The following is a 13,941-nucleotide window of genomic DNA, read 5'->3' as shown; positions in this document are numbered from 1 at the left end:
AAGTCCCACCTAGTCAGGCAGTGGTACCTTGAGAAGTGTTGAGTTCAGAGTCCACAGGAAAAGAGAAGCCAAAGATATGTGACACCAGCTCCCTGCAGCTGTGCCTGTGCCTGCTAGGCAAAGATGAGTGGCTGTCACTTACGTATTGCTCCATGATTAACTATTCTAAACGGTACTAACCTAACTAAAGCTTACAATTGTTTTATTCAAGTTGTCTGGTTTGAGCAGGTGTGCATTAGTTAGATAACTGTCCTCTGAGATTTCGTGTGAAGCTGTGACCAGATAGTGGCTGGGACTGTTCTAAGATACCTGTTCTAAGAATCCCACGGGGTGTCTTACTCACCTATCTGTGCCTCAGTGTGCCTCATATGGCTACCTGGAGTAGACTAGCGCAGAGCTAAAGCCCAGTATGCAGAAACCAGGAAAAGGAACTTCCAGGCCCTTAAAATCAGACTCAAGACTAGCACGACACTTCCATCACATGTCACTATTCAGGTCTGCCAAGGCAATTAGGATTTGAGGAAGAGAGGTGTGGTGGCATCGGGCCTTGAAAGAGTGGTAGAATATAGGAAGGGAAAATAAGGGTAGTGTCTTCTCAGACAAGTCAGCACCACAGAGAGCAAAAGGAATCCTCTGCCCAGTTGGCTCTGAGAAGTCCCTCCCTGCTATTCTTGGGTGGCCCAGTGATTGGAATGACAAAGTCAAGTTTGAGCAAGTGTAATTGTGTAAAATATTAGGAGAGAAAGTTGCTGTGTCCTTACCACCCCTGACAGAAGTGGAAAGGCTTTCATGGGGGAAAACCATTTGCCAGCACCCCTCAAGTAGAAAAGAATACACATTTTTAAAAACTTATTAAAATTGACTATAGCATAAGCCATACAAGAAATCTGAAACATAATTTTTATAAGCCACATTTTCCCACCATAACACATACACACACACACATGTACACACATTCACACACAAAATCAAAGGTTAGTGTTATGATTCTAAAACTTTTAGTTTACTTCAAAATATTCAGATAATTTTCATTAGAAAAATTATAAAATTTATTAGTAGATCAAAATAAAGAAAAATATGAACCTGAGTCATCTCAGAAATATTTGATTAAATTTTTATTACTTGTTGGTGGCTTGTTTCAAGATAAGGTCTCACTACACAGCTCTGGCTATCCTGGAACTCACTATGTAGACCGGGATGGCCTCAGATTCGTAGAAATCTGCCTGCCTCTGCCTCCCAAGTGCTGGGATTAAAGCCATGTGCCAGTATACCAGGATTAAATATTTCTTTGAAAATCATCAGTTGAATAGAAAATTATTTAATGTGATTAAAATATAAATATGATTATCTTGCTTTATATCAAAAATCCTTATTTGGACATTTTTAGACTCCTCAAACTAGGACTTAAAAGATACTGTTCATAAACTCATAAACCTGTAGCTGTGGTTACCTGTATACAATCACATCAGTCCATGTTCTAGTACAGCTGGAGAAGAGCACAGAGCCTATACCCCCAACTTGTCAGTGCCAGTGTCCATGGCCCCCAGGGGAGGACAGTTGTTTCCTTGAGCTCTGCAGGACTGACCAGGCTCTAGAAGATGACCCTACACCTGGGCACATGTGGGTAGTACGATCTGGACTCAGTGAGTTATTTAAAAAAAGTTAAGGGAACAACAGCCCATTAGAGAAGTGAGCAGGGCTTGTGAACGGCTAGTCACTAAGGGTGTGGATAGGGATATAGCTTCGAATGTATGAAACAACCACCATAGAAATGATTCCGTTCCCTCCGACCCTTACCCTGAAAACCTTCCCCTCAGAAAACCGTAATTGAAATAATCGTTTCTTATCCATTTTCTAGACAAAAAGTCTACAATCATATCAAAATCTAACGTACATTAGCTAATTCAGTGACTTCCTTTCATGACTGATGAGTAAATAAAAATATGCCTACCACTTAACCACAGCATCGTTTGTAGTAGAGATAGTTGGGTTCCAACAGCCTCACAATAAAGACCTTAGTACCTGTTGCTTCTGTGTGACAGAAGGTTGAAAACGTCAGAGAAACACAGGACCTGTGCAAGATGAGTAAGAAATCTCAGCATGGGGGGGGGCTCTGGAGCCACACCCACGGCTGAGGAGTGATTGGCTCTGGGGGAAGGTAGACTCACTCCTTTTCAGAGGGGAGGAGGGGCAGATATGGTTAAGGTAAGTGGTAGACATCTATGGAAGTTTCCAACAATAAAGCAAGAGAATAGCAGGGAAGCAAAGGGCTGGCCACCTAGGTCAGTGGTGGAGCCCTTGCCAAGCATGCGCAAGAGACAGGAAAAGGAGAGAGAACCATAGCGTGGTATTTAATTTTTACACAGCCTGATTCGGCTGTTGTAAATACATGCATTCCATGGGTGTCTGTACTTTCTAAAAAGGAAAAGCACAGAGATGATTTTGAATCCTGTTACCCACGTCTTTTTCTCCCTTCCTCTTTTTCTCCTTTCTTTCATGTATTTTCCAAGTTTTCAGCAAATATAGAACACATAAAGAACTTTGTAATCGGATGAAAAGGGGATTTATATTAAATTACTGACAAATCATATATGTCTTGCTAAAGATAGGCCAAATTTTATTTCCACCCTTTCCTTCATTTCTCTAACTTCCTTGTGTTACCAACTATTTCCTTCATTCTTTCATCTTACCCTTAGTTTTGGCATCAGAAGACCTGATTACAGCGAGCACGCCAGCTTGTGTGTCAGCAGAATGAATCAAGTAACCAAAAGAGTTGACCTTGGCTCCTTTTCCCGGACAGCACATTAAAAGCAGGCTAGGAGAGGAAATGTGTTACAGACCAGTAAAGTTTGGGGGGTAGGGGTGTGAATGTCTGCTTCACCCTGACAGCCGGGGCTCATGCAATACCTGTACTGTTTATCTCTGTCACAGAACTGAACCTATGATGTGAATGTGGTCATGAGAAAAGCCAGTGTGTGGTGTCATCTTTTGAAATGATGGATCAACATTAAAGTGTAGAGTTCAAAGACAGAGAAGAAAGTAGGCCAGAGAGATTCAGAGGAGCCAGCCACAGCTTGTGCTAAGAGCTTGGATATCCTGTAGGCAGGAGACACTGAAGGTTAAGTTTAAGCAGGAAGAAAACTGAATGTGTGTGCACACTACTACATGCACATTTTATACGTATGTGTGTGCATACATGTATATGTATATTTATATATGCAGATTTATATGGAAGTCAGTATATCAAGGAAAAGGCGGGCCCGGGAGACCTGTCTACTACCTGATGCCAATTTTAGAGGTGCAGTAGTAAGAATGGGGGAGAAGCCAAGCATTGGTGGTGCACGCCTTTAATCCCAGCACTTGGGAGGCAGAGGCAGGCGGATCTCTGTGAGTTCGAGGCCAGCCTGGTCTACAGAGCGAGTTCCAGGACAACCTCCAAAACAATACAGAGAAATCCTGTCTCGAAAAACCAAAAAAAAAAAAAAAAAAAGAATGGAGAGTTAGAGGGTTTTTAATGTCCTCTCTGCTTCCCTCTGACACAGAGAGACATGCCCCTACATACCCCATCCTCACTTCCCTTCACTCTAATATCGGGGTTGGTTCTACCTGCCTGCCTTTCACTACTTGGATGTTCTGATTCTCAGGAGAGAGAATCTTACTGACCCAGCCCAGGTTAGGTGCCTACCTCTGTTCCAATCAATGATGGCAACACCGTAGATCGCAGACATGGCTGCTAGGGTCCATCTGTTTGTGAGTCTTTGACTCTGTCTCCACCTCTAGTCTATATCCTCATGAGGGCAAGATCTTGATGCTTGTTCAGTGCTATCTGAAGCCCCCTGTGACTGACAGACAATACAGCCACTTGGGGACGAGTGCAGTGAGTGGAGAGAGGCATACGTGGGAAGATGTCACTCTGATGTCATCTCTCCTAAGGCATCACTAGAGCACCAACTTCATCAGTTACATCAGTGAACCAACGAGCTTTGTGGTCTAGCCTAAGAACCAGACTTTCTTTACAAGATTGATTTTCCCCAACCCCCGTCCCAAACAGCCAGCTCCAAACAAACTTTGGAAGGTTAATCTTTTTGTAACTTGAGGAACACCTTCAACCCTCCCAACAAGACCGTGCATGTGAGAACTAGATCAGAGAAAAGGTATTTGTAGAAGAAACTTGGCTTGTATGTTATTTTCCATGATTGCTTTAGTATTCTCTGTGAAATCCAATTTCCTTGAATGACCTCTGTTCATAGGAAACTATTTGGTTTAATTTGTGGGAGCCGTGGCATATTTTTAACCATCTCCAAAGGCCAGCTCCATCTCTGCTGAGCGTGCCTGATAGCCAGATGTTTCCTAACACTCAGCACACATGAGCTCACCCCTGGCGCATTCTTTGCTCACAGTCACCCCAGAGCTCTTCCCCATCTCCCCAGCATCCCACAGCTCAAACTCAGAACTCAGGGGCCAGCTTGAATTCTCAGCAAAGCTGCCTAAGAACAGAAGGTGAAGCCGCCAATGCTTAAATGTCCAATTTCCTAATATTTCAGAAACCTAACAAACAGCTGGAAGATATGCAGTACAAAGGACTGGAGCTAGCCAAACTAAGCAACATAAAAAGATGTGCAAACTGGCTGCCCAACAGATTCCAATTAAACATGGAATCATGGAGCCCCAGGATAAGGACCCTGCAACACATCTAGCCAGTATAGAAGACCAGGGAAGTGAGGACCTCAGAGATGGTGACTTTCCCCAGGTTTCACAGCAAGAGTGTGTTAGGGACAAAACAAAGCCCCTGTCAGACCACAGTCCCATACTGCCAGCTTCCTGTCTCCATACCTTCTACAGGTCAAGGGAAAACCTGAATGTGGCCAACAAGACCTTAATCCCAACCACACCATAATTAGGCAAAGGGATTTGTTAGGGGGACAGTTACCATTAAAAAATTAAATAAGCCCTGGGTTCCATCCCCAGCATGACAAAAAAAAAACTGAGTGTGACTGTACATGCTTGTAAGCCCAGTATCTGGGAATAAAAACAGAGTCATCCATCCTTGGCAATATAGCAAGATCAAGGCTAGCCTGAGCTACATGAAACCCTGTCAAAAGAGGTAGGGAGAGACCAAAGAAAAAGAGTATATAGGATCCTCAGAATGTCTCCCCCAAAACTGGTGAGAGCCTATGGCAAGGTAACTTAAGGATGTCTACGTAGCCCTGTTATCATAGCCTGCACTTCTAAAAAGCTAACTTATGAGGGCTATGTGTCATTTTAAGAATATCCTGCTCAGAGACTCATGGCTATATAGGGATAACTTGTCAAGAAACAACTTGGACCTTGAGATCTTAGTAGGCTCCCTGGCTTCAAGGAGAGACCATTAGGCTGCCTGGGAGATATTTGAAAACAGCACCAAGTTCTGTGCTGTTCATGTCAATGAAAAGCATCCACAGAACTTAGGGCAGGACCAGCTGGATGTCCGCAGGTAGAGTGAGGCCAGCATCACAGGACCTCATGTCATTGGAGGCTGTGGACTATCTTGAGTGGAGCCATTGAAGAGCTCTGTACTAGAGATGAACTGAGCAGACAGTCTTGCATTCTGGAACAGCTTCTCACACTGTGTAAAGCTAGCCATTGGTTCTTTGAGAATCTTTTTGCACTTATTATTTGTATCCAGAATAATAGTAAAAAGAATGTATTCCTGGGTCATGCAGAACTAGGCTTTAGTCCCACCCAACCTGTTGCTGCCTGGGTAGTTTTGAACAAAGTATTTAAATAAGCCTGAGCCCTCCCTTTCATTTCTCCCCATGGAGGTAATGATGTCTAGCTCATAGGATTTTGAAGTGCTCATGGATTCTTCATAGATAAAGATGATGGGGGGGACTTCTGATAACTGTCCCATTGTATTAGAGGATATTGTCGCATTTTCCTGTTGGACTTTTTGTGTGTATGGTACTGAGGATTGAGTCTAAGATCTCATGCATGCTAGGCAATTGCTCTACCACTCAGCTTCTGCCAAAGGGACTAGAGAGGTGGCTCAGCGGTTAAGAGCACTGGCTGCTCTTGCAAAGGACCCAAGTTTAATTCCTAGGACTCATATGGCAGCTCAAAACCATCTGTGACTCCAGATTGAGGAAATCTAACAACGTCTAACCTCCAGACATACACATGGTACAGAGACATGTGCAGGCTAAATACCCATGCATACAAATAAACTTAAAAAATAAAATTCTACCAGAGCATGTGCTACTAGTGTGTGAAAAAAAAATGGCACTCTTATTTTGTTAATGAAGGAGGCAAGGTAAACTAAGGTCAAAGCCAGCCTTGGACATGACTCAAACCACCCAGAAACAGCGCTGTGGAGAATTAAAATGACTTGCAAAGGGCCAGTATCATGAGAGAAAGCTTTGGTCACCATAGCAACCTTTTTAACCAAACACTGGAGATCTGCTGGCGTGTACAACGCTAACAACATCTGGCCTTTCTATTATCCCCTCACAAGCAAAAAACTAAGAGTGAAACGGGAAAGAAAATGCCCTGTGAACTAATCTTTAGGCCAATTACGCATCTCGTGTTTGTGTTGGCGCCTCTGGCCCAGGTTTTTAGAACTCTCCGGAGCCATGCCGCTGTTTGAAGAGCCGTTTCTTACTGTAAATGCCCCAGGGCACATTTGTGCTGAGTCTGCACCTTTTCTCAGTAAGATAAATCCAGATGTGTCATCTGTCAGCTGCATGAGCAAAGCACTGTGGGAGGTCCTGCATGAATGAGTGACAGCGGTTATGTAGCAACAGGAAGACAGGAGGGGCCGCTGAGGCTGCTTCCATCACCTCCTGTGCCTCGTTTATTCCTGTTCACTAATGTTATCATAGAAGCCCGGTGTGGTGTGCAACTCAGCGCTAAACCAGAGTCAGGCCTGATGCTACTTCCATTGTCTACCACAGGCGAGGCCAGTTCTGTCTCCGACATGTTTCCCCATGGTAGAGGGCAGCCCTAAATTCAGCTGTTTCCCAAATGTGATACAGCACCACTATTCTAGACCCTTCCCTGAGGGTAGTAAAGGACTCTCACAGTGCCTGTAACTGGCCAGTGTTCCCAAGAGCCCCAGTCCACATCACAGATTTGACCTCCCAAATGGGCTCTGAGCAGACATTGGTGGAGGGCCAGGAGCTCCTGAGCCTCTAGACAGAAGAGCCTCTGGGGACAGCTGTATGCTCAGTTTCTTACAGTGAGCATGTGGACCTCTGGACTAATTGACTCAGCGGCAACTCTAAGATCTGAAGGCAGAGGGGACCTCGCCTCATCTCCCGCAGCCCAGAATCTCCATCTTTAAAGGGACCAAGGTTCCGGATGCCATTTGTGCTTGTTAGGTGTCTAGGAAGGAAGACAGAGAAGGTGGACTCTGAGTTGTCAGTGTGGGATTTTCTCACAGACGGCCATAACAGAAAAGAGCCCTATACACTGTCATTGGAAAAATCAACTGGAAAAGAGAGCTGCCTGGCCAGTGGCGACTGTACAGTTGCATGTGTGGCCTGCAAGCTGCCTGGAGCTGGGAGCTCTGGGAGGGAAAGTGAGAAGATGCCAGGTGGTTGCTGTCATTAGTGGAGCCCCAAAAGAGACCCAGTTAAGCTTGGCCATGGCTTCATCTTGTGACATGCCCACACCAAGGACCCCGGTGCTGGCACCTGGGTAGGACATCATAATTCCTAAACAGATACAGTCTGGCTGGGTCCGGCCCTTTCCGACCCAGACACTCTGGCTAACATGATGTTTCAGAAAGGCATTTCCAGACAATTGCTAAATGCTCCCAAAGCCTCTGCTTTTCCCAGGTGGCTTCAAACAACTCCATTCTGACTGTAACTCTCCTGACCTCCCACGCAAAGCACCCTGGGAGGTTTCTTCTTGTAGAAAAGCAAAAGTGTCTCCTCTGTCATGAAAGGCTAAGCATTTACAGATAAAACAACTGCAGTGTGCAGGCTGCAGTGTGTGCTAAAGACAATGACTAGAAAAATACCCAAGAAAGCAAATAAAGCGCGGAGGCCAGCGTTATCCGGAGGATGGACATAGGACCTGAAGGATGGTTCTCTTGGCCTCCTCATCTCCCAGCCCCCACAAGCTTTGGGCTTGTTGATTCATTACAGGCCAAGTGTCAGGGGAATCACTTCCGTGGCCCCTCTCTCTCACACACACACACACATTGTTCCTTAAATTCTACAACCTGACCCTCCGTGTTCCCCTTCTGGCCCTTCCCTGGGGTCTAATGTGGGGAACTGGGGGCTCTCCAGACACGCCTCCACCTAGACACACAGGGTCAAATTACAGGCTGTGTGTCAGTGTGGAGAGAAGTCTAGGCTGTGCTGTCTGCCAGCAGTGGATAAACGAACAGCAGGAGAAAGACAAGGGCATACTCAGAGGTGTCACCCCCCCCCAGATGATTCTGTGACACACGGAGGACACAGCCAAGGATGCCCATGGGAAACCAAGGGAGGCCAGGAGCACACAGGGCGGCCGTATCCTGGCCTGGCTGGGGGCGTGGGGGAGCTTGTCAGGGACATGGAGTTCATACAGCTGGTGACATGCAGATGTGGGGTGGGGTGGAGTGGAGAGGCTGGGCACAGCAGGAGATGAGCTGCCTCAGGCTCTGTACTCTCCAGAGTCTGTCTGGGGAGAGAATACAGGGGTCTCTCAGCGTTGCCCTAATAAGTCCCTAGGAAGCCACACATGGAAAAAAGCCACACATGGAAAAAGTGGGTACATGCCCACTTAGCAACAAAACATCTCTGTTGAATTTCTTACAAAGGCAGGTGTGGGGAGTCCTGTGACCAGACCCCCCCAAAAAAAGGCAGCATGATGTGAAGGCCTGGGGAAGAGGTCTTGTTTCTCAGCTTCAACCTGTTTCCAGGGAAGGGAATACACGTCACACCCTACTGGCAAGGCTAAAAGTCAATGTGATGCCCTCCATAATGCTGTGGTCCAGCTAGTGTCAGCCCTCTTTCCTCTCCCCACCCAAGAGGGTGAGAGACTATAAAGGAAATGAATTGTGACATTGTGAGGCCCAGCCAGCCCAGGAAGGGAAATGAATTCAAAGGGACCTGTGGCTAATGTGGTATCGGGTCACCAGGTCAGCAGCAGCATGTCAGTATGTCCCTCACACATTCTTTCAAGGGTCACTGTGCTCAGCACCTGCTCTGTCTGAAGGTGTTCATTCATGGTCCTCCTCTGATTTTCTTCCAGGGACGCTGCATCAACTTCACCAGAGTGAAGAACACTCAGGCAGCCAAGTACCCACTTAACAACGCCTACCACCCCAGCTCCCCCCCTCCTGCCCCTATCTATACGCCCCCACCCCCTGCTCCCCACTGCCCTCCCCCAGCCCCCAGCGCCCCCACTCCTCCCATCCCCTCCCCACCATCCACCCTCCCCCTCCTCCTCAGGCCCCACCCCCTAACAGGGCACCACCTCCCTCCCGACCTCCTCCAAGGCCTTCTGTCTAGAACCCAAAGTCTGTGCTCTGGGCTGCCTGAGAAACTCCAAGGGGAGGCTCCTCTACTGTCAGAAAGATCTTCCCAGCCCAAGGTGGTGAGCGGTGACTGACTTGCAGGATTTAAAAGTCATGATGGGCAGAACAAAACGGAAATTTTGAACTGCCTAAAGACAAACAATGAGACAATTGAAGTCACATTTCTAGCCCTCACCTCTAGAAGAAGGTTCCAGAGATGGCTACACTGCCAAGATGCTCTCAACCAGATCGTGTCCCATGGAGACCAGGAAGAAGGTAATTTCCAAAAATGGAATGCAGCATCGGATAAGAAATAACCTGGTGAGATTCTGAATGCCGCCTTCCTCCATGACTTGGCTCTTGACTCTTGGACTGGGAACCAGGCCATCCTTACCCCTGGACACCGCCCAGCAACTCCAAAAAGGTGCGGTGTCCATAGGATGCATCAAGCAGGTATCCGATGGGGATCTGCAGGTTGTCTTATATAAGAACACATGCTCTATTCTCCTTCCCAAACCTCCCAGTTTCCCAGTGAGGAGGGAAGCATTGTTTGTGATGGGGAAGGTGTGTTGCCATGCTGAGACATTAGTGGAGTCTGTCCTTAACATTGATGGGGAAACGTTGATGGGAGCATCCAGCTGTTACATCTAGAGATGGTTGGCTTCAACCAGGCACAGACACTAAACCACCAAGTCATTGTCAAAGGCAACCTCCTAATGATTCACCTTAAATACTGAGCTGATCACATGGCGCCTTCCACGTGAGCTCACAAGGTCCTTCTTCATCAGTGAAGGACCAGATTCCAAAGTTGAGGGACAGTAGTCCTGACTTGATAAGAAAACTACTCCCAGTTGATTCACTCTGGAGCAGGCCACTGTGTGTAGAGGCTGGTGTATTTCTCCTTGGCCCTCAGTCTACTCACAAATATCACCAGTTGTTAAACAAGGGGGAAACACACCCTGTGTGTAAGGAAAAGCTCTGCCTGAAACTGTCACCCCACCCCTCCATGTCATTCTGAAGCTGCCTGATCAGCGAGCCCTTTAACCTCATGTAAAAGCTGCACATTGTCGCCCACGAAAATCGAGGTTATTGTCAGAGGCAGTGTGCAGCCCATCCACAATCATGTTTCCGCCCTCAGTCTCCCACGGGCCCTGAAATGCCTGTCTCAGGCTCCTAAAATCTCAGCCCTCCCCTGGATCAAAAGATAATACAAGATTTTTGTGCTTTGGGCTCCAGTCTACAAAGATCCCTTAAGAACTGAAGTTAGCCTCCTCCTTTCAGCTTGCTTAGAACAGAGGCATCAGGTGTGGTGCACTCCGTAGGCACCAGTTCTTGTTCCCAAGGCAGACATTGCTAACCAGTCTCAGCGCTACTTCTCAGTTTAGCCCGAGGATGCTTTTCTACAGTACTTCAAACCACAGCTCTAATGACCTGTCAGTCATCATTTGGAACTAACAGAGTTCAATACTATTTGCAATCCCAACCTTAGAGAAGCAGAGGAGAATGGGGGAGTCACCAGCATAAAAGGTATTGTCTGGGGAAAATTGACCTGGGAGTGCCTAAGCACCTGTGGTGCCAATACCAAAGTGACACTTTCCCAAGTGTACCTCAGACTTCACCCTTCTCCCTTCTCCCTGTGGTTGCCATTCCCTTCTTTTCAGGACTTACGACAAGTGACCTCCCTCACTCTTACTGGGCCCTGCACCATCTAGTTGTAGAACCAAGCTTCTTTAGTGTAGTCCCTCATTAAATAAGGACCGGAATGTCTCCGCCACCTGTGGTGACATTGCTGGGCCCCAGAAAACCATTCCTAGGAGAATGGACTCCCTAGGCTCACAGCATGCAGACAATGAGCCCTCATGGCAACTGTTTTGACTGCTGGCAGTACAAAACAGGCCACCCCACATCACTCCTGCACCATTGTGCACCATTAGAAAGTCCAAACCAAATGCTGGCATTGCTGTTCAACAAAAGTGGGCTCCAGGGAAGGCAGCCTGCTCCCAAGAAGAGGCCACCCTGTGCCCTGTGCAGTTTTCCAAGAGGTCGTTGTGAAGTGTATAAGGAATAAGGAATGTTGATACATGGTGATTCTGAGAAGAATTTGCAAGGTTTGACCTTAGAATTGATCCAGTATGTCTTCCCTGGCCATTCAGAATTATGGTTAGAAGTTTCTAGAAACTGAACAAGGTTACTACCTTTCATAGTAGGTTACTTGGGCAGGAAAAGTCTACATAGCTTAAAGTCCATCGGTTCTGTGTCATTCCCTGTAAGCAAAAGGAGATAGTGGTTGTAACTAGGAAACTGTGTGTTATTTGTTTGACCCCTTGTTATTGTCCTCATGAAGTTTTTTTATATAGAAACCAAATTTTGTTGTATATATTCATATTCCACATGACAGATGGAAACACGTCCTATAGGTGTGAATAAAACGAACAGTTGTAGTAAATTATTAAAGCCAGTGATATTTCATGGCAGGCTACTCTACCAAGCTGTGCTTGTTGATATCCCGTGACCATACCGCTTTAATGTACAAATAGTCACTGAACTGACGACGCCCTCGTTTACACAACATCAATGACACCTTGCTGGGAACTGCAGTCAGTTCCTGTGCTGACAGCTCGCTCACAACCAGGGTCCTGCCTGGAGCTTGGCACACACTTCTGTGAGACGGATAAGAGTGGTCTTTCCCCAGCATGGGGAACACAGCTACCCATAAACTCATGGAAATGCTGGCTCTCCAGCCAGGGGTGGGGTCTCCCCAGGACCCTTAGGAGGAGCAGACGTGGTCCTCACTTACCACCTGCGCACAAAGAATAATCTAACAACAGTTCAGGAGCAGAAGGAATTAATGCTGTGTAAAATGGGTGGAATTTGTTTGTAAGCTATATAAAGCCTGTCCATACTCACCAGGAGGAAGGGAAGGGAGCATTCTGGTCAGTTGTCGTCTTAGTTAACTGAGTCTGGCTACATTATCAATTTAAAAGAATTAGAATATGATTTCTGAATGCACATAACATTAAACTCTTCTCTTTTTCTATGGTAATTTAGTTATGGATGTTCACCGTCTCCATGTCATTGTATGAAAGATCTGTCATCACCATACCATGCTGTAGGAGACTGGGCTGAACCTGTACAATGGTATACCCTGGAAGTTGCTTTTTTTTTAAATAATAACAATAAATACCTAAACCCAACTCTTTTACTTGTTATTTGTGTGCTTGTCGTAAAAATAAAGTACATGTTTTTCAGGTACTTGCCAAGGGGTCATAAGAAAATAGTTAACAGGCTGGTGGATGAGGTGGCTCAGCTTGTAAAAAAAAAAAAACAAACCTGAGTTCAATTCCCAGAGCCCACATGATAGAGGGAGAGAACCCACTCCTAAACGTTATCCTCTGACCTCCACATGCACACGGAAGCATACAAGCATCCACATACACGCAAGCACAGACACGAAATGAATGTAAAATACCTTCAACAAAATAGCTAGCATTCTGTATACTGAAATAACATCTTTCTTCAAATTAGTCTCTATCCACTAAAATTTCTACTGCTTTCTTTAGCTCTAAGATTCAAAATGGTCTTCATTTCCAGTAAGAATTTTCAAATTTAAAAGTGAATTCTTGGTAAATGAAAAATAAAAAGTGAAGACAGAGAAATTCAGACAAAAAAAATAGACTGAGGCAGAGACAGGACGATTGCTGCTAGTTAATGACTAGCCTGGGTCACATAGTCAGCTCCTGTCTCAAACAAACAAACAAACACACATAAATACTGTGTTGGTGTTATGACTTGAGTCTGAACTATGTCCCCATGGGCTTCTGTGTTTGAACACCTGGTACTCCAAGGTTTTGGAGGGCTCCCAGACATTCCGGAAGTGAGGCATGGATGGCAGAGATGAGTCACCCGACAGCATTGAGGGTTAAAGCTGTGGGTTTCCCCATGTGAGAAGCCACCACGTCCCTACCACCATGGATTCACTCAGCCATGCCCTCCTTGCTATGACAGATGTGACTGGACCCAGTCTCCCTTAAGTTGCCCCTGCCAGGTACTTGACCTCGTAGGGAAGTAACCAATATAGCCAGGGAGTACTTGACCTCATAGAGAAGTAACCAATATAACCAGGGAGTACTTGACCTCATAGGGAAGTAACTAATGTAGGCAGTGTGTACTTGACCTCATAGAGAAGTAACTAATATAGGCAGTGAGTAGTTGACCTCATAGAGAAGTAACTAATACAGGCAGTGAAGATGGATTTGGTTGCTGAGGCAGAAAGGAAATGAGTTCTTGTCACAGAGCAGCTGACTAGAAAATGCTGTGATGATTTCATGTCCATCACAGAATATGTCACTGTCTTTACCCTGTCTCTGCTCGTGGCCCCAGGCATGCTGTTCCCTCTAGCCCTCCCAGTGCAGCTGCTTGCTTTTAGGGAGATAGTGTTTTCCTAGGTTCCTGGTTTA

The 13,941-nt window shown here is 46.1% G+C and overlaps 1 protein-coding gene across 1 annotated transcript in view; it reads left to right on the top strand.

Moving 5' to 3' along the window:
• Window positions 1–12,678, top strand: part of Antxr1 (ANTXR cell adhesion molecule 1) — a 185,601-nt gene extending 172,923 nt beyond the window's left edge. Inside the window, 2 exon segments of the mRNA XM_005071117.4 lie at window positions 9,220–9,400; window positions 9,403–12,678. Coding sequence (XP_005071174.2) covers window positions 9,220–9,400; window positions 9,403–9,479 — 258 coding nt within the window. The 3' untranslated portion in view covers window positions 9,480–12,678.
• The last annotated feature ends 1,263 nt before the right edge of the window (window positions 12,679–13,941 follow it).

The sequence above is a fragment of the Mesocricetus auratus genome, unplaced genomic scaffold (assembly GCF_017639785.1).
Source record: "Mesocricetus auratus isolate SY011 unplaced genomic scaffold, BCM_Maur_2.0 Super-Scaffold_100676, whole genome shotgun sequence".
NCBI classification, from domain to species: Eukaryota; Metazoa; Chordata; class Mammalia; order Rodentia; family Cricetidae; genus Mesocricetus; species Mesocricetus auratus.
The sequence above is the reverse complement of the archived record's forward strand: the minus strand, read 5'-3'. Positions and strand labels throughout refer to the sequence as shown.